This window comes from Macrotis lagotis, chromosome 1 (genome assembly GCF_037893015.1).
Source record: "Macrotis lagotis isolate mMagLag1 chromosome 1, bilby.v1.9.chrom.fasta, whole genome shotgun sequence".
NCBI lineage: Eukaryota > Metazoa > Chordata > Mammalia > Peramelemorphia > Peramelidae > Macrotis > Macrotis lagotis.
This window is the reverse complement of record NC_133658.1, coordinates 64,282,482-64,300,705: the sequence shown is the minus strand read 5'-3', so window position 1 is coordinate 64,300,705 and position 18,224 is coordinate 64,282,482. Positions and strand designations below refer to the sequence as shown.

The 18,224-nt window shown below is 43.7% G+C and overlaps 2 protein-coding genes across 4 annotated transcripts in view; one reads left to right on the top strand and one right to left on the bottom strand.

Moving 5' to 3' along the window:
* Positions 1–3,706, bottom strand: part of NAE1 (NEDD8 activating enzyme E1 subunit 1) — a 59,720-nt gene extending 56,014 nt beyond the window's left edge. The window contains exon 1 of the mRNA XM_074202996.1: positions 3,541–3,706. Within this exon, the coding sequence (XP_074059097.1) occupies positions 3,541–3,599 (59 nt within the window). The 5' untranslated portion in view covers positions 3,600–3,706. The remainder of the gene's footprint in view (positions 1–3,540) is intronic.
* A 142-nt stretch (positions 3,707–3,848) lies between these two features.
* Positions 3,849–18,224, top strand: part of CA7 (carbonic anhydrase 7) — a 45,463-nt gene continuing 31,087 nt past the window's right edge. The window contains exon 1 of one of the 3 annotated variants that reach the window (XM_074203031.1): positions 3,849–4,767. In XM_074203031.1, the coding sequence (XP_074059132.1) occupies positions 4,632–4,767 (136 nt within the window). In that variant the 5' untranslated portion in view covers positions 3,849–4,631. The remainder of the gene's footprint in view (positions 4,768–18,224) is intronic. The other 2 variants (XM_074203024.1, XM_074203010.1) reach the window with 2 other exon arrangements.

Here is an 18,224-nt window from a genome sequence, read left to right as displayed (position 1 = left end):
TCAAGAGTGCAACCTAATGAAGCTTCCTGCTGTTTCAGCCCCCCAGACACTGCCTATGTTTAGCCCAAGGGTAGCACTGTTTCAAATAAGTGGAAAAGACAATTGCTTCAAGACAGATCTATAATTGTGATTTTTAAGGCTGAGGGGTGTACAAGAATGAAAAGGAGAGAAAGAGAGAAAGCCAAGACAGTCCTAAGAAAGACTCCAGGAGTTCAGGGGCTGGATTTCTGGCCCCAGCTCTACTGCTAATGTCAGTGTAACATTTAGTAAAGTGTTTGCTCCGAGTCTCGGAGTATCAGTTTCTTAATCAGTGAAGTAAGGCCACTGGATGCATTCCCAAGGTCTTTTCCAGCTGTGCCTCAGAGTGAGGACCCTAGTCCTCACCTCTCATCCTTAGAGTCAAGACAAGGACAGTCTGAGGATGGCGGGCAGGATGCAGATGAGGGAAGAACAGGAAGGAAGAGGGTACAAAAAGACAGGTATTTTATCGAGGAAGGGAATCCTCTTTCTGAAAAGACTGATTCAGAAGCACTGACAAAGGCAAGAAGGCACAGTGAAAGACTCAGTAGAAAAAACACAAGATTTAGAGTCAGAGAAGGAAGATTTTAATCCTGGCTTCAGTCAGTATTTAATAGTCACTTGGATTATAAAGTCAAATAAATTTGGGGGCATCAACTTCCCCATCTCTAGGTCTCAGAAATGTCTTCCAACTCATTCTAGGAGCTAAGCTTCCTTCCAATTTTGAGAAAAAAAATTTTTTTTTTGGGGGGGGGAAGCTTTGATGTTCTAATGTCGAATGTTCCTTTTGCTTTAATACTCTATATCTATATAACATTCTCTGGTCTAAGGACACACTTGTTCTGACTTCTGTGTTTTGATATTCAATGCTCTAATGTTCCAGGTCCCTCTGACAATCAATGATCTTAAACACCTGTTTGATCAGACTTTTTTTGTTCTGACCCTCAACACTCCAAAACCTCTCTATGCTCCTACACACAAATGCTCCAAGGTCTCTCTCTGCTTTGACCCTCACTCCAAGGTCTCTGTCCCTTTTATACTCACTGCTCAAAGACCTCTCTCTGTTCCCATCTCAGTGCTCCTGGGCCCCTCTCTCTGCTCTTCCCGTGCTCCCAGGCCCCCTCTCTGCTCCTCCCCAGTGCTCCCAGGCCCCTCTCTCTGGTGCTCCCGGGCCCCCTCTCTGGTGCTCCTCCAGTGCTCCCAGGCCCCTCTCTCTGGTGCTTCCCGGGCCCTTCTCTCTGGTGCTCCCGGGCCCCTCTCTCTGCTCCTTCCTGGTGCTCCCGGGCCCCTCTCTCTGGTGCTCCCAGGCCCCTCTCTCTGGTGCTCCCCCGGTGCTCCCGGGGCCCTCTCTCTGCTCCTTCCTGGTGCTCCCGGGCCCCTCTCTCTGGTGCTCCCCCGGTGCTCCCGGGCCCCTCTCTCTCTGGTGCTCCCGGGCCCCTCTCTCTGGTGCTCCCAGGCCCCTCTCTCTGGTGCTCCCAGGCCCCTCTCTCTGGTGCTCCCCCGGTGCTCCCGGGCCCCTCTCTCTGCTCCTTCCTGATGTTCCTGGGCCCCTCTCTCTGGTGCTCCCGGGCCCCTCTCTCTGGTGCTCCCGGGCCCCTCTCTCTCTGGTGCTCCCGGGCCCCTCTCTCTCTGGTGCTCCCGGGCCCCTCTCTCTGGTGCTCCCGGGCCCCTCTCTCTGGTGCTCCCGGGCCCCTCTCTCTGGTGCTCCCGGGCCCCTCTCTCTGGTGCTCCCGGGCCCCTCTCTCTGGTGCTCCCGGGCCCCTCTCTCTGCTCCTTCCTGGTGCTCCCGGGCCCCTCTCTCTGGTGCTCCCAGGCCCCTCTCTCTGGTGCTCCCCCGGTGCTCCCGGGGCCCTCTCTCTGCTCCTTCCTGGTGCTCCCGGGCCCCTCTCTCTGGTGCTCCCCCGGTGCTCCCGGGCCCCTCTCTCTCTGGTGCTCCCGGGCCCCTCTCTCTGGTGCTCCCAGGCCCCTCTCTCTGGTGCTCCCCCGGTGCTCCCGGGCCCCTCTCTCTCTGGTGCTCCCAGGCCCCTCTCTCTGGTGCTCCCAGGCCCCTCTCTCTGGTGCTCCCAGGCCCCTCTCTCTGGTGCTCCCCCGGTGCTCCCGGGCCCCTCTCTCTGGTGCTCCCGGGCCCCTCTCTCTGGTGCTCCCGGGCCCCTCTCTCTGGTGCTCCCGGGCCCCTCTCTCTGGTGCTCCCGGGCCCCTCTCTCTCTGGTGCTCCCGGGCCCCTCTCTCTCTGGTGCTCCTGGGCCCCTCTCTCTGTTCCTTCCTGGTGCTCCCGGGCCCCTCTCTCTCTGGTGCTCCCGGGCCCCTCTCTCTGTTGCTCCCGGGCCCCTCTCTCTCGGTGCTCCCAGGCCCCTCTCTCTGGTGCTCCCCCGGTGCTCCCGGGGCCCTCTCTCTGCTCCTTCCTGGTGCTCCCGGGCCCCTCTCTCTGGTGCTCCCAGGCCCCTCTCTCTGGTGCTCCCCCGGTGCTCCCGGGCCCCTCTCTCTCTGGTGCTCCCAGGCCCCTCTCTCTGGTGCTCCCAGGCCCCTCTCTCTGGTGCTCCCAGGCCCCTCTCTCTGGTGCTCCCCCGGTGCTCCCGGGCCCCTCTCTCTGCTCCTTCCTGATGTTCCTGGGCCCCTCTCTCTGGTGCTCCCGGGCCCCTCTCTCTGGTGCTCCCGGGCCCCTCTCTCTCTGGTGCTCCCGGGCCCCTCTCTCTCTGGTGCTCCTGGGCCCCTCTCTCTGTTCCTTCCTGGTGCTCCCGGGCCCCTCTCTCTCTGGTGCTCCCGGGCCCCTCTCTCTCTGGTGCTCCCGGGCCCCTCTCTCTCTGGTGCTCCCGGGCCCCTCTCTCTCTGGTGCTCCCGGGCCCCTCTCTCTCTGGTGCTCCCGGGCCCCTCTCTCTGGTGCTCCCGGGCCCCTCTCTCTGGTGCTCCCGGGCCCCTCTCTCTCTGGTGCTCCCGGGCCCCTCTCTCTCTGGTGCTCCCGGGCCCCTCTCTCTGGTGCTCCCGGGCCCCTCTCTCTCTGGTGCTCCCGGGCCCCTCTCTCTGGTGCTCCCGGGCCCCTCTCTCTCTGGTGCTCCCGGGCCCCTCTCTCTCTGGTGCTCCCGGGCCCCTCTCTCTCTGGTGCTCCCGGGCCCCTCTCTCTGGTGCTCCCGGGCCCCTCTCTCTCTGGTGCTCCCGGGCCCCTCTCTCTGGTGCTCCCGGGCCCCTCTCTCTGGTGCTCCCGGGCCCGATCTCTCTCTGGTGCTCCCGGGCCCCTCTCTCTGCTCCTCCCACTCCTCCCCGCTCCTCCCCATGCTCCTCCCCACTCCTCCCGCGCTCCTCCCACTCCTCCCCGCGCTCCTCCCGGCTCCTCCCGCGCCCCACTGCGCAGCCTCCGCGCCGCGCCCCCCCCCCCCCCGGGCCCCGCAGGCCTCGGGGCGCTCCCCCGCCAGGCCGCCGCCTCAGGCCGGGCTCCGGCTCCGCGGGCAGGCGGGCCCCGCCGACCCGAGCCGCCGGTGTCCCGGAGCCGCGGTGTCCCGCAGCCGCCCTCCCCCGGCGCCGCCTCACCTCAGCTGCCGGTCGTACTTCTGCTCTTTGGGCAGCTTGGCCGCCTCCGGCTGCGCCATGGTCCCGGCTGGCCCGGCCTCACGCGCCGCGCTCCCGCCCGGAGGAGGGTCGGCTCCGCCGCGCCGGTACGCCAGGCTGCCCCGCCCCCACCGCGCAGGCGCCGTGCCGCCGGGCCCGGGCTTGGGCGCCCGCACGCAGCCGGCCGGTAGGCCCCGGCCTCCCCGCGCAGCCGCACTTCTCGTGCGTCGCCTTTGCTTCCCGAAGCCGCCAGCAGGGGACGCTGGCGCGCCGCGCAGGCGCGGCGGTGTCCGAGGCGGCGAAGGGGCGGGCGGGCGCCCGGCCTGACCCCGGCCGGGAGCCCGCGGGCGTCGCCTTTTCTCCTCCGCACCTGGCGGCCCGGACCCAGGCGCCCGCCGCGGGCCTCGTCTCCGAACCTGCATGCCAACTGGTGGGCGCCCTGCGTAGAGGGGGGACCCTGGGCACGTCACCGCTCGCCCCTCCCCCGGGGATGCCCCGAGGAGACGGGCGGTTCCGGCCGAGGCCTGGAGCCCCCCTGCCCTCCGCCTCGGCCTCCGGAAGCGCCCCCGGCGCGCGGAATCCCCCCCTCGCCTTGTCTAGATTAATAAAGGAAACCCAGTGGGGCCGCGAGGTGGCGCTGTGGGGAGAGCACCGGCCCTGGAGTCAGGAGGGCCCGAGTTCAAATCCGGCCTCAGACACTTCATAATGACCCAGGGCATGCCCCTTAACCCCACTGCCTGGCAAAAACCTAAAAAAGAAAAAAAAAGAGACCCAAGATCAAAGCATTCCAACCTGGAAAAAGATTTGAGAGCGCCAGCCCCTCGCTGGCAAAGGAGAAACTGGAGCCCACGGAAGGAATGACCTTTGAGTAGACTGGGACTTTCCTTCTTTGGCACAAACGGTCCTTACTCTGAGCCAGGTGCATAGGGAAACAAGGGAAGCCAAAGCGGACCTGGCCCTCTGTGATTATCTGCCGGGCCCTGTGGGTTCATCCTTGCTCCTTGGCACCGTCCATCGCCCACTGGCTGCGGATTCAGACCTGCCGGTGGCTTGCCCTCTCGCTTTACAGAGAAATGGCTGCCAGGCTCCAAATGAGAGGGCAAAGCACCAAAAAATCCATTTCCCAATTCTGTACTCCTTGTACTCCTCATCCCTTGAGTGCGCTGCCTCCTCGGCTACGCTTCCTTCTCTGGCCTCCTCAAGTCTCAGGTAAATCCCAGCCTCTGCATGCCATTGCCTTTCCGTTATTAATGCATTTATGGGGTGTTCAGGGAGGACTAGCCCCTCTGGTGTGGGGGCTGCTGAATCCTTTTCAGGACTGCTCTTCCACCTTTACCCAAGTCTCTTAAATAGCTCCAAGAAACTATAGCAAGCCCCGCAGCCACATCCAGCTAAACCATCTAAGCTGACTAAGGAAGCAACAGGCCCTAAGCCTGGCAGTGAGTCAGAGGAATATCTGTTCCAAGAATGTTAAGACTTCCCTGGTGGAATAGACAGGTGAGAAGTTTGTTCCATCGGCCATGAAGGCGGCTGAAGCAGGTAGGTGGAGAGCTTAGGGTTTGGGCAGACATTGAAGATGTTAAGGCACATCCCAAGCCATCCGTAGACCTCTTAACCTTCGTCCTGTCACTGGATGTCAGTGAATGTCTCTGGAAGAGAGAGGGAGGCTGATGACTTTGGGCAATGCTGTCTCCCTTAAATCCAATCCATTTGCAAGTCAACACATCAATATTGATGTCACTGGTCCTCTGAAAATGAGCTGTCTTCCCCATTAGAGTGTGCACTTTTTAAGGTAGGGTCTGTTTTTGCTTTCTTTGCAGCCTCAGCATTTGTTATATAATATCATTCTGTTGTATGTGAATTTGAGGACAGCAATGCTGTGTAGAAACTGCTCATTCTACCTCCTCTCTCGAGATTGAGGAGGTATAGAGGAGCTATGTATACCCCAGAATTTTGAGGGAGGTGCTTTTCTTGGCTCTGTCTTCAAAGTGATAAAAACTAATCGTTGGTAATTGGTTAAATAGAACTAGGGATATAATCACTAGCAGCTAACAATGAGAGTAGGGGGAAAACAATGAAATGGGGGCTCCTCTAACAAATGTGTCCTTTCCTTGCAAAAGAAGAGAGGTAGAAATGAAAAACAGCATCAGTTTAGATTATGGTCAGTCAATAGACATTTATTAAGCACCTGATATTTACTAAGCATCATATGAACTGTTGAAATATTGTGATGGGAGATTTTGAGCAGTATCACAACATAAAGCAACAAAAAGCCATGGAGGTAACATCAAGTTTACTTAAAGTTTGACAAGAAATGAAACTTAGTGACTCTGCAATTATTGATGACTATCCACCTTCACTCCTACTACTGACCTCCCTGGCTTCCTTTAAGTTTGAAGGAAACTCTGCCTACAGGAAGCCTTCTCCACTCTCTGTTAATTCCAATATTTCCCTTCTTAATTATTTCTTATCTAGGTGGTGAAATGGTTAAAGCACTAGCCTGGATTAGGAGGATCTCTGTTCTAATCTAGCTTCAGATACTTGATAGTCATGTGACAGTGGACAAACCACCATTGTTCGACCAAAAAATATATGTGTTCATATTTATTACTTATATACATATTTGATGTCTTATTTTCTTCATTAGGCTATAAGTAGATCCTTAAGAGGACAGACTCTTGCTTCTTTTTGTATCCTCTGCACTTAGGTACTTAATAGTTATTGATTGCAGCAAAATTCTCTGATAATGACCTCATTTCTTAAACATATATGAAACTGAGCCAAATTTATTTTTTGTTTTTACTTTTTTAAAATTGGAGAGGTTGGGGTGGATATTTGCAAGGCAATAGAATTAAATGACTTGCCCAAGGTCACACCACTAATAAATATCAAGTGTCTGAGGTCAGATTTGAACTCAGATTCTCCTGCCTCCAGGGTCAGTACTCTATCTACTGTACCACCAGTTAGAGCTGACCCTCTAATTTATAAAGATAAGTGTCATTTCCCAGTTGATAAATGTCAAAGGCTATGTATGAATAAGCAGTTCATAGAAGAAGAAATCAGACCTATTGATAGTTACATGAAAAAATGTTCTAAATCATTATTGAGTGGACAATGCAAATTACAACTCTGAGGTACAGCTTCGTATCTATAGATTGGCTAATGCCACAGAAGAGGAAAATGACAAATCCTGGAGGAGATGTGGAAAAACAGGAACACTAAGGCACTATTGGTAAAGTTGTGAATTGGTCTAGCAATTCTAGAGAACAATTTAGAACTATGATCAAAGGTCTAAAAAACTTTTGTCACAGCAATATCACTGCTGGGTCTGGATCCTAAAGACATAAAAAATGGGGGGTAGGGAAATGATCTTTTTGTACAAAAATATTTAGCAACTCTTTTTGTGGTATCAAAGAACTGGAAACTGAGGGGATGGCCTTCAATTAGGAAATGATTGATAAGGTGTGGCACAAAATTATGATGGAATATTATTGTTCTAAAGAAATGACAGAAAGGTATGATTTCAGAAAAACCTAGGTAGACTTATATGAATTGATAAAAAGTAAAATGAGCAGAACTGGAACAGTTAATAGCAACATTGTAATAATAATAATCAATGATGAAAGACTCATATACAGGGGTGGCTAGGTGGTGCAGTGGATAGAGCACTGGACCTGGAGTTCAAATCCAGCCTCAGACACTTAATAATTACCTAGCTGTGTGGCCTTGGGCAAGCTACATAACCCCATTGCCTTGCAAAAAAAAAAAAATTAAGAAAAAAAATCATATACTTTAATCAATACAATGATCCAAAACAATCCCAAGGGTTCCATAATGAAAATACTATCCATATCCAGGACGGATGGATTCTGAGTGCAAATAAAGCAAACTTTTAAATTTATTTTTCTTTATATTTTTTTTGGTGACACGGCTAATAAAAAAATATGTTTTTTGTGACTTCACATATTTAAGTAGTATCACTTATTCTTGTCCTTCCATTATCAAAGAAGATCAAAATGATATCACTATGTTTGAGACAAATTACAGTGTGTCCTACCCTGGCTGATCAGCTCTGAATGTTCTATCTACCACAGGTGGGGCACAAATAGTCCATGTGAACACCTGTGTGGGTACTCTAAATTTATGAATGTCACCTTTCCTTTGAACTGCTCCCATTCTGCCCTCCTCATAAAGTGAAGCCCCCTCACTGATGAGGGCATCATCATGCCCCTCATACTGGGGGTTCCTGTGCCAATGTCTCCCATGCTGTACAATCAATTCTAAAGTGCTTCAGTGGTGTCTCAGTATCACTTCTTCTGACCCCCTTGTGAGCGCTTGCCTTGTGTGAGTTCTCCATAAAATAGTTTTTTGTGGCAAGTGTACATCTAGCATTCTAACAACGTGTCATATTGCTTGCACTCTCAATGGGTGGGGGAGGAGCTATAGGAAATGAGAATTTAAAATTCAAAAAAAATTTTAAATGAATATTAAAAATAGGGGCAACTAAATGGTCCAGTAGATATTTTATGACCTTGGAATCAGGAATACCTGAGTTCAAATTCAGCCTCAGACACTTGATACTTACTAGTTGTGTGACCTTGGACAAGTCATTTAACCCTTTTGCCTTGCAAAAAAAATTAATTTTTTTTAAAGTTTATCAATTGTGTGATTTTTCTGAGACATTTAAGGGTAAAACTGGTAAGAGAACAATTAGCTGGGAAAATGGGAAAGAACTGTAAAAAATTTTATAAATAACATTGCTACATTTAGCTTTAGCATCTTAATCTCAGATATGTTACATGAGGAAGTGGAAATAGTGCTAAAAATATGGGAAAAGCAGCTGAATGAGACCAAGATTATACAAAGAAGAGATTTGTTCCAGAGGCACCATAATTTTGAAGACCTTTAGAAGGATCCTGAGAAAGATACCAAAAATCCTTAGACCTTATACTTTCTTCCAAAAATTAAAAGAATTCAACTCAAAGGGTTTAGAGTCTATTTGGACATCAGTTATCATTGACTCTTGTAGCTTCTACCTTTGAAACATCTCTTGGAGAAGTGATTCCCCTTCTTTTCACCCACTGAGCTAGCACCATCTAGTTACAGGCCCTTTTCTCCTCCCACTTGGAATATTACGATAGCATATGCATTGATCTCCTGAACATCATGCCACTCAGTTGTCAAACTCAGCATTCAAAGTGATCTTCCTAAAAGGGCAGTGCTATACTCTATCAATTGAAATAGCTCCTGAGGCTGGTGACTTAGTACAGCACCCCCTTCACCCCTTCACTCACATCCAATTCACTTGCTTGTCAAAGAAGACCATGACATCAGGGGAGCTGAGGCCATGAAAAGTACCTGGATAGGATTTGAATGAGGGGTTGGGCTGTGCTAAGTCACTAGCCTCACTTTCTCCTCCAGAGCCATCAGGGTTCAGTGGCCAGACATGAATCAGAACTACTGGAGATGGCCCTAGATATGAGGCAATCAGGGTTAAGTGACTTGCCCAAGGTCACACAGCTAGTGAACGTTAAGTGTCTGAAAATGGATTCAAACTCCCATCCTCCTGACTCCAAGGCCAGTGCTCTATCCATTGCACCATCTAACTGTCTCTACATTATTCAAGGGGCAGCTAAATGGTATACTGGATAGAGCACTAGCCCTGAAGTCAGGAGGACCTGAGTTCAAATGTGACCTCAGATACTTAATAATTACCTAGCTATGTGGCCTTGGGCAAGTGATTTAACCCCATTGCCTTGAAAAAAAAATAAAAAAAATAAAAAGATTTATAGTCTGGTTGTATATAAAAAGGATTTGGTTTTTTTTTAAACACCAGTTGCATTTGGGAGAGGTCTATAAAGTTTGGAGCCCAGAGGAGTAGTCTTTCCAAGAGCAGTTCTTTGTGTATCCAAATATGACCACCAACATTGCCTTTATAGTAATGTTTGGTTGAGATAAATGATTAGTTTTGCCAAACTTTTTTTCTCCTAATTTTTTTTAATGTTTGTTATTTAGGGATTACTCCCCGGGTAGGAGAGGGGAAAGGGACAGATTTGAAAATAAAGTTAAAAAAAACAAAAAGATATTAACAAACATTTTTTTAAAATTTGGACACATAGAAGTCAACAATTTATTAAACACCTACTCTGCCACTGTGCTAAGTAATAACAAAAACAGAATAGAACCTGCCTTTCTGGAACTAGCTTTAAACTTGGGGACGGGGTTAGAAATGAGACAGAGAAACTTTCAGTAGATTTACTGATTCCCTAAAATGAAAAGTTAGTTCTCACTTGCAGGCATTTGGAACTATCTTTGCTGTCTGCTCTCACTTTTTGGGTTATGAATCCTATTGGGGAGGGCGGCTAGGTGGCACAGTGGATAAAGCACTGGCCCTGGAGTCAGAAGTACCTGGGTTCAAATCTGGTCTCAAACACTTAATAATTACCTAGCTGTGTGGCCTTGGGCAAGCCACTTAACCCCATTTTCCTTGCAAAAAAAAAAAAAAGAAAAGAAAGAAATCCTATTTGGGAGAAGTAGGAAAGAAAGAACTGTGTCAACTCCAAATGAATTCATGACAACTCCAACTCTTAGAGTGGACCCTCCTTGAATCTACTATGAATTTAAGGGACTCTTTATTTTTGGCTATGGGTCCATTGCTACTAAAAACCAGTTTATTTACTTGTAATAACCAGAGGACACAATAGTTTAAAGGTGGATATTTCATATAATAACATCATAGCAAAAAAAAATAATCAATAAAACATTTCCCCCATAGACTGATAACTTGTATTGTTTCTCTGAAAACTATTCATGTCCTTTGAATTATCAGTCGAGGAATGATTCATTCTTATAAAGTTGATTCAATCCTCTATATATTTGAAAAACGAGTGTCAAAGAAACTTTTTTCCTTCAGGTTCCTGCTTCCCTTCTAATTGTAGCTATGGTTTGTGCAAAACATTTTCAATTTAATGTAATCAAAATTTTCCATTTTACTTCCTGTGATCCTCTCTATCTCTTCTTTGGTCATAAATTCTTCCTTTATCTGTAGATCTGACAGGTACATTTTTCCATGCTCCCCTAATTTACTTATGATTTCATCCTTTATGTTTAAATCATGAATCTATTTTGAGCTTATCTTGGTCTATTGTGTGAGAGTGAGATGTTGTTCTGTGACTAGTTTCTGCCAGACTGCATTCCAGTTTTCCTAACAGTTTTTGCCAAATAGTAAGTTCTTTCCTCCAATAACTGGGATCTTTCAGTTTATCAGTTTGATTCTGTCTGTTGTGTAACTAATCTGTTCCATTTAGCAACCTCTCTATTTGTTACCCAAGACCAAATAAATAGTTTTGATGATTATGATTTTATGGTGGGGCAACTAGATTGTATGTAGAGCACCAATTCAAATCCAGCCTCAGACATTTGATGCTTATTAGCTGTGTGATCCTGGGCAAGTCACTTAACCCACATTCTCTCACCAGAAAGAAAAAAATTGCTTAATAATTACAGCTTTGTAGTATAGTTTGAGATCTAGTGCTGCCAAGTCCTCTTACTTTCCCTTTATTCTCCTCATTGATTCCCTTGATATTCTTAACTTTTTATTTTATAATTATGCTCATATAGCTTATAGTTATATCTTAGCACATAGACTCACAAGTATTCTATACTGTCTGTAATTATTTTAAATGGAATTACTCTTTATCTCTTTCTTCTGAGGTAACAACAATTAAACATGCTGATGTTGTGTGGGTCTATTTTATATCTTGAAATTTTCTTTAAGTTAATTGTATTGATTAGTTTTTCATTGGCTCTCTAAGGTTCTCTAAGCAAATTATATCTTCTGACAAAAGTGTTTGTTTTCTTGTCTTATTTCTATAGCTAGCATTTCCAGTACATTATTGAATAGTCATGATGATAACTTATTTCTCTGAACTTCTAGCCCTGGAGGCAGGAGGACCTGAGTTCAAATTTGGCCTCAGACATTTGACATTTACTATCTATGTGATCTTAGGCAAATCACTTAATCCGAAGTGCCTCCCATTCAGGATCATTTCCTGTCATTCTGATTTGTATCTGACTATAGATTTGTATTTGACCTAGATAGCTCCAGAGGAGAAAGTGAGGGTAGTGATTTAGCATAGAGAATATGGGCTGAATAAGATGATTTTACATTTGAGTCCCTGGATGACTTTTCTGCTTCTTATTTCCGTTTCTGCTTAGATAATTGAACATCAACCTAAAGAGGGACATTTCTAGACTTGGAAACAACCTCATACATTTGAGAGGTCTAGAGGTCCTGGGTGCAATTAATGGAATTGGCTGGTTGCAGAGGAAACTTTTTTTTTTAGGTTTTTGCAAGGCAAATGGGGTTCAGTGGCTTGCCCAAGGCCACACAGCTAGGTAATTATTAAGATGGGATTTGAACCCAGGCACTCCTGACTCCAAGGCTGGTGTTTTATCCACTACGCCACCTAGCCGCCCCAAGAGGAAACTTTTCAATTGGAGAGGATTGTCAAAGCCTGACCATTTTACCAGAAGATATGTTATGAGTTATTTGCATAATGTAGAGCAGAGGAATAATGGAAAATTCTTAATCAATGGTCCTATCCCACAAACTGCTCTGTGATTTGATGAAGTTAAGTATTCCAGCAGATTTAGCACTAGTTATAAGTTGATGCTGAATCTTGTTTTAAGTTTATTTTTGTCAAAATTTAATTTTCTGTGATTAGCATTCCTTTATTACATAGAAATTAATACCTGTCCTTTATTATATTGAATACCTTTTTAACACCCCATCTTGGGGGGAACCCTAGACATAAACCTAAACATAAGACTTAATTAATTTGTCCCAACAGTGCTGATGTGGAAATTTAAAAGTTGAAGAATAGGAAAAAAGGAATCCTAGTTCCATTGTCTAATCTTCTCCCTTAATTAGGAGAATTTATTGGAATTAAACCTGAACATTGTCCATGTATATGAGTCCAGATTCAAATGACCTTTTAATGGAGAGGAATAATATCTTACCCAGCCCCTGTGGACCTGGCAAAAGTACTTCAAAATTAAAATCCTTTAATCCATCCCCAGAGAGTTCATTCATAATGTGCTTAAAGATTTCTAGTCACAAAAAAATTCACTCTCTCCTGAAGCAGTCTGTGCCATTTTCAGACATTTCTAATGGTTAGAAACTTAATTCAATCCAACAAGCATTTATTAAGTGCTTACTTTGTACAAAGAAGTTCATTCTTATACTGAATTAAAATCTGTCTCCCCTAAGTTTGCCTTTTGTTCCTAGTTCTACCCTCTGGGATGAAGCAGAACCAATCTCATCCTTCTTCCACATACTTTTTCAGGTACTAGAAGAGAAGTCTCCTACTAATGCTTCTTTTCTCAAGGCTAAACATCCACATTTCTTCAACTGGTTTTCCTATGGCCCAGTTCATCATCTTTTTCCATCCTAGTTGCCTTTTTTCTAGGTACACTCCTATTAATTAATAAAATGGACATAACACTACAAATTATGTTTCTTCAAAGCAAAAGACAATGAGACAGTGACTTTTGTCCTCCATTATCTTTCTATTAATGTAATTTAAGAGCCTATCAACTTTTTGGTCTTCCTTGTCCTAATATGGACTCATATTAGCTTTCACAAAATATTGTGGAAAAAACAGATTAATCTACAGATCTAGTATCTTTTTTCTTTTAAGTTTTTGCAAGGCAAATGGGGTTAAGTGGCTTGCCCAAGGCCACACAGCTAGGTAATTACCAAGTGTCTGAGGTTGGATTTGAACTCAGGTACTCCTGACTCCAGGGCTGGTGCTCTATCCACTGCACCACCTAGCCGCCCCTCTAGTATCTCTTTTAAAGATTCTAAGAGAAAGATGACTAGAACCTAAAATTGTTTTATTTATTCTTCTTAGTGACTCTTGTTGGATCTCAGACTGTACCAGGAAGTTTTTTTTTAACCTATGATGATGGATTGAACAATTGTCAAACATTTATTTGAACTATTGTATATAAAAATTTATTGCCCTTGCAGTATACCTATATAATTTTTTACAAATCTTCCTTGGCTATTCCTAATTTTAGCTCAGTGAAAAAAAAAATGATGGGAAAACATGATCTCAGATTTTCACAGATCTTGGGATTTTATGGTACTATATTTCTTTTTCAAATTGGAGTCCCTGAAAAGAAGGAAGGTAATAAAAGATACTCTGTAGTTATGAGCATATCATAACTATTTGACATTATAATATCTCATGCTTAAGGACTTCAATACACACTTGCCATTGTCTCCATTGGTACCTTTCTTGACTTCTAGATTAACTTAGATGTTGATTTATGCCATACATGATGAGACCATCATTCATAAGAGTTATACCTCCATTATTTCAGAATGCCAAAATTCTCTGCAATCGTGATCTCTTATCTTTTAATCTCTTCCTCTTTCATGTTCTTTCTAAATCTATTTTTGTCCCTACTTTAGTGACCTTCAGTCCCTATATTCCTCCCTATTTTCCTAGTCCATCATCTTTTCTTAGACCTTCCTTCCTTCCTTCTGTTAGTCATGAGAACAAATCCCAAAAATCTGAAATAGTTTTGTTTTTTAATATTTTATTTTTCAAATTACATGTAAAAATGCTTTTAATTTGTTTTTAAAAATGTTGAGTTCCAAATTCTCTCATCCTCTCTCTATTCCCCCTTTCACTGAAAAGGCAACAATTAGATATAGATTATACATATGAGATAGTTTTAGAAAGAAATTTATTTGTTCATTTGGTAAAGGAGAAAAGCTGGAAGAGGATTCCCCCTAACTCTGGGAGATTGACATTATATATATATATGATTTCAGAAAAGAGTTCCAGCACACGTAATAAACCCCAAGTAGCAGTTAAATTATATTGAAGGGTGAGGTCCTTCAAAATATAGATCAGTAAGTATAAGCATTCAAATTTGGGAAACCATAGCAGTCTGACCTTGGGCAAGTCACTTAACCCCTATGCCTTACAAAAAAAAACAAATAAAAAAAACAAATTTGGGAAACCAAAATACATATATTGAGTGAACCTAAGTCCTCTGTAAAATCCAAGCATTCTCTGTAGTCTTCTGACTTCCCTGGGGGCAATTTCAAGCACACTAAACTAGATTCAAACACTATTAATGGATAAGGTTTTCCGAACAATATAATAAAATATTTTCCTATAATCCCCTTTTTGGGGCTTATTAAAGTCCAATGTTCTCGTAAATAGAGAACGTAATACTAGAAGCAGAGAGATGGGTCATGGTTTCAAGAGGAATTCATTGGAAAAAACCCTCAAATGAAGGGGGAATAGAAAGAGGGAGAGAGAATTCAGTGGTATCCTCCTCATTACCTTCTCATCTAGAACTTGAAAGAATTCTTTTAACAAACTTTTCCCAATGTTTCATTGTCAGAGGGATCAATTTGAATAAATCTCAGGGGTCATAAGTCAATGGACTTACTGTGGCCAAGAGTATCACCAAAATCATAATCCCATAAGTCAAAGTTAATTAGGCAGAGTCATATATATCCCTTAAGGAGACAAACTTCCTTAAACAGCCTCTATAAGTAACTAAATCTAGTTACAGATTAAAGTACATTTAGAGAATTCACAATGGATTTATTTAGAGCGGGGATTTACATATCACCAATGTAACCAAGAAAATAGCATCAGAGAAATCCTTCCTTACACAATTAGCTGGGAATAGCCAACAACTAACAATCACTTTCAGAAGCTCAAACTTCCCTTTGATTTCTACTTGAGGAATGTCAAACAAACTAACCTTATTAATCTGTAAGTGAAGTTTGGGTCAAATTTTTTAATAGAAATAGAAAACAAACTTTTTAGTTGGCCAAAAAGTTGCAGAAGGAATTGTCCTGATCCCCAAACAATAAGAAAAAAGTAATTTGGGCATTCTTCTTTTTTTCAGGCAATAGACACAATGAAACATTATAATCAAAGCAATACAGTAATAATCCTCTACTAGTTGCCCATTCTCAATGTCCATTTCATCTTGAAAATTTTGGAATAATGTGCCAGCTAGAAATGGATAGAGCAGTGGCCCTGGAGTCAGGAGGACCTGAGTTCAAATTTGATCTCAGACACTTAATATTTACTTAGCTATGTCACTTGGGCAACTAACTTAACCCCATTGCCTTTCAAAAATTAAAAAAAAAAGAAAATGAAAATTCTGGAATAGGCCTTGTTCCCAGGGCATCTCCAAAGGGTGCTCTGTCTAGCCAAGCTGCTTCTCTGGTTCCAAGTTATTTGCAGAAATTCTCTAAATAATACTGCTAAAAATCTGCCAATAACAAGACTCAGTACAATTTAGGTCAGTTCAGTTGAGTCTGACTCTTCTGTGACCCTTTTTGAATTGTTTGTTTTTGGGGGGGTTTTTTGGCAAAGATACTAGAGTGTTTTGCTTTTTCTTTCTCTAGTTGATTTTATCGATTGGGGAAACTGAAGCAGATATGGTTAAGTAATTTGCACAGTGTTCTATGACTAGTAAATGTCTGAATTCAGATTTAAATTTAGGAAGGTGAGGTTTCTTATCTCCAGGATTGATGCTGCACACACTGTGGTGCCATCTAGCTCCTGCAAATAAGTAAAAGACTCTTTTTAAAAAAAATTATTTTTGTGAGACAAAGTAGTTAAGTGACTTGCCCAAGATCTCATGGTTAATAAGTATCAAGTATCTGAAGCCAGGTTTGAACTCAGGCACTTCTGACTGTTCCCATAAAATTATTCTTGAAGGAGGGGACACTTGAACTAAGCTTTGAAGGGAGGTGGGGGGGTTATAAGCAGTAGAGAAGAGGGAGGAATGGATTCTTGTTGTTCACACATTTTTAAGTTGTGTCTGTGACTCCATTTGGAGTTTTTTGGCAAAGACATTTCCATTTCTTTCTCCAGCTCATTTTACAGATGAGGAAATTGAGACTAACAGGGTTAAGTGACTTGCCCAGGGTCACAAATTTAGTCTCTGAGAATTTGGTTTTATTTATTTTATTTTATTTATTGGGTTTTTTTTTTACTAGTTCATATAGTGAAAACCAGCTCAAATCTTATGGAACTAACTTTACTAAAAATGGAACTGTAAGAACATCACATTAGGAATCCATAATTCATCCAAAAATTCAGAGAATTTTTGTTTTTACACACCACTTTTTCTTTCTTTACTTAAACCCTTTTCCTGATATGGACACTTCCAGGTAAAGGAAGAATCCTATATAGATCTGCCAACTGAACCAGACCTGGCCTCTAACCTGTGGCTGACCAGAACTGAAACAGCTAGAGACAGGAGAGTCAGGACAAAAAACAGAAGTTTAATTTCAGAATGAGGAAAATGACACTTGTAGGCAGAAGCCCATTTCCTAAGAAAAAGGGCTTAACCAAAAGCATGTCTTATATACATAAAAACTACAAGTGGGCTGTAATATGATATAATCATTTTTTAGGTCTTGAGATGCTATTCCCATGGGTCCTGTGAGAACAGTATTGTCTCAAGTCTTGGGGTGGGGGTGGGGGAATCATGCTTACACTGAGGAATACAGAGTCAGAGTTCTATGATGGAAACAAGTACAGTCAGTACCTGGCAGTAATAAGGAAGAGGGATGGGGCATCTAGGTGGTATAGCAGATAGAGCACCAGCCCTGGAGTTAAGAGGGCCTGAGTTCAAATTTGACCTTGGGCAAGTTACTTAATCCCACTGCCTTGCCAAAAAAAAAAAAATCAACAAAGAATGGGGATGTTGAACATATGATGGGAAGTAGGGGGAACTAAATTCTTCAGTGAACACCTGATGCTAGTCCAAGCAGTGCACTCTGCAAGAACATGAGATCATTCCAAGGTACAGAGGATTATTGTTATGCCAAACTCTGGACGCAGCCTACTTGTTCGGCATTAACTTGGGGAAATAGAATATCTCCAAATTATTCTGACAGATTCATGAGAATTTCACTTATAAAATGAGCCCTTTTGTCTATTAATGCTATCAGAAAATTCAAAACAGTAAAAGAACCCATGATGATTATTATTAAATTAATGAATTTTATGCACTAAATCCTTAATTCAGTTTTGAGAATTTACTACTAAAACATCAAGACCTTTATGTCCAATGAGAAACATTTGGAAGTCAATCATATATAGTTCTTAGAGAAAATAATCTAATCTTCTTGTTTTCTTGAAGTTTACTGTTTCATTAAAATTTAAAACTTTTACATCTTTATCATATCATTCCTCTCTCCCTTTTTTGAGTATATCTTCATATCCTGAAAGAGATACTTTAAAGGCCTAATATTATATACGAATATTCAGGTATTAGCAAGTGTATGGCAAACTTAAGAACTCATGTATCTAGTTGCTTAGGATAGGAAGTTACCAAAAATTCAGATTAAAAATATTAAGATCTTTCAAACTTGCACCCAATGATAGTAATTCAGAAATGTTTTAGCATTAATCTATTAACTTATAGATTTGATGGTACAAAAACAAAAACCACAACTTACCTGCTGTGATCATAGAAATTTGCTATGAAAGAAAAAAGGACATAGTTATAATATCAAGACCATCCCTTCAAAGGCACATAGACTAACTTGACATAAGCATAATTGGGGAAAAGCTCCTTTAGCTCTGTTTGATACCAGATAAAAGTCA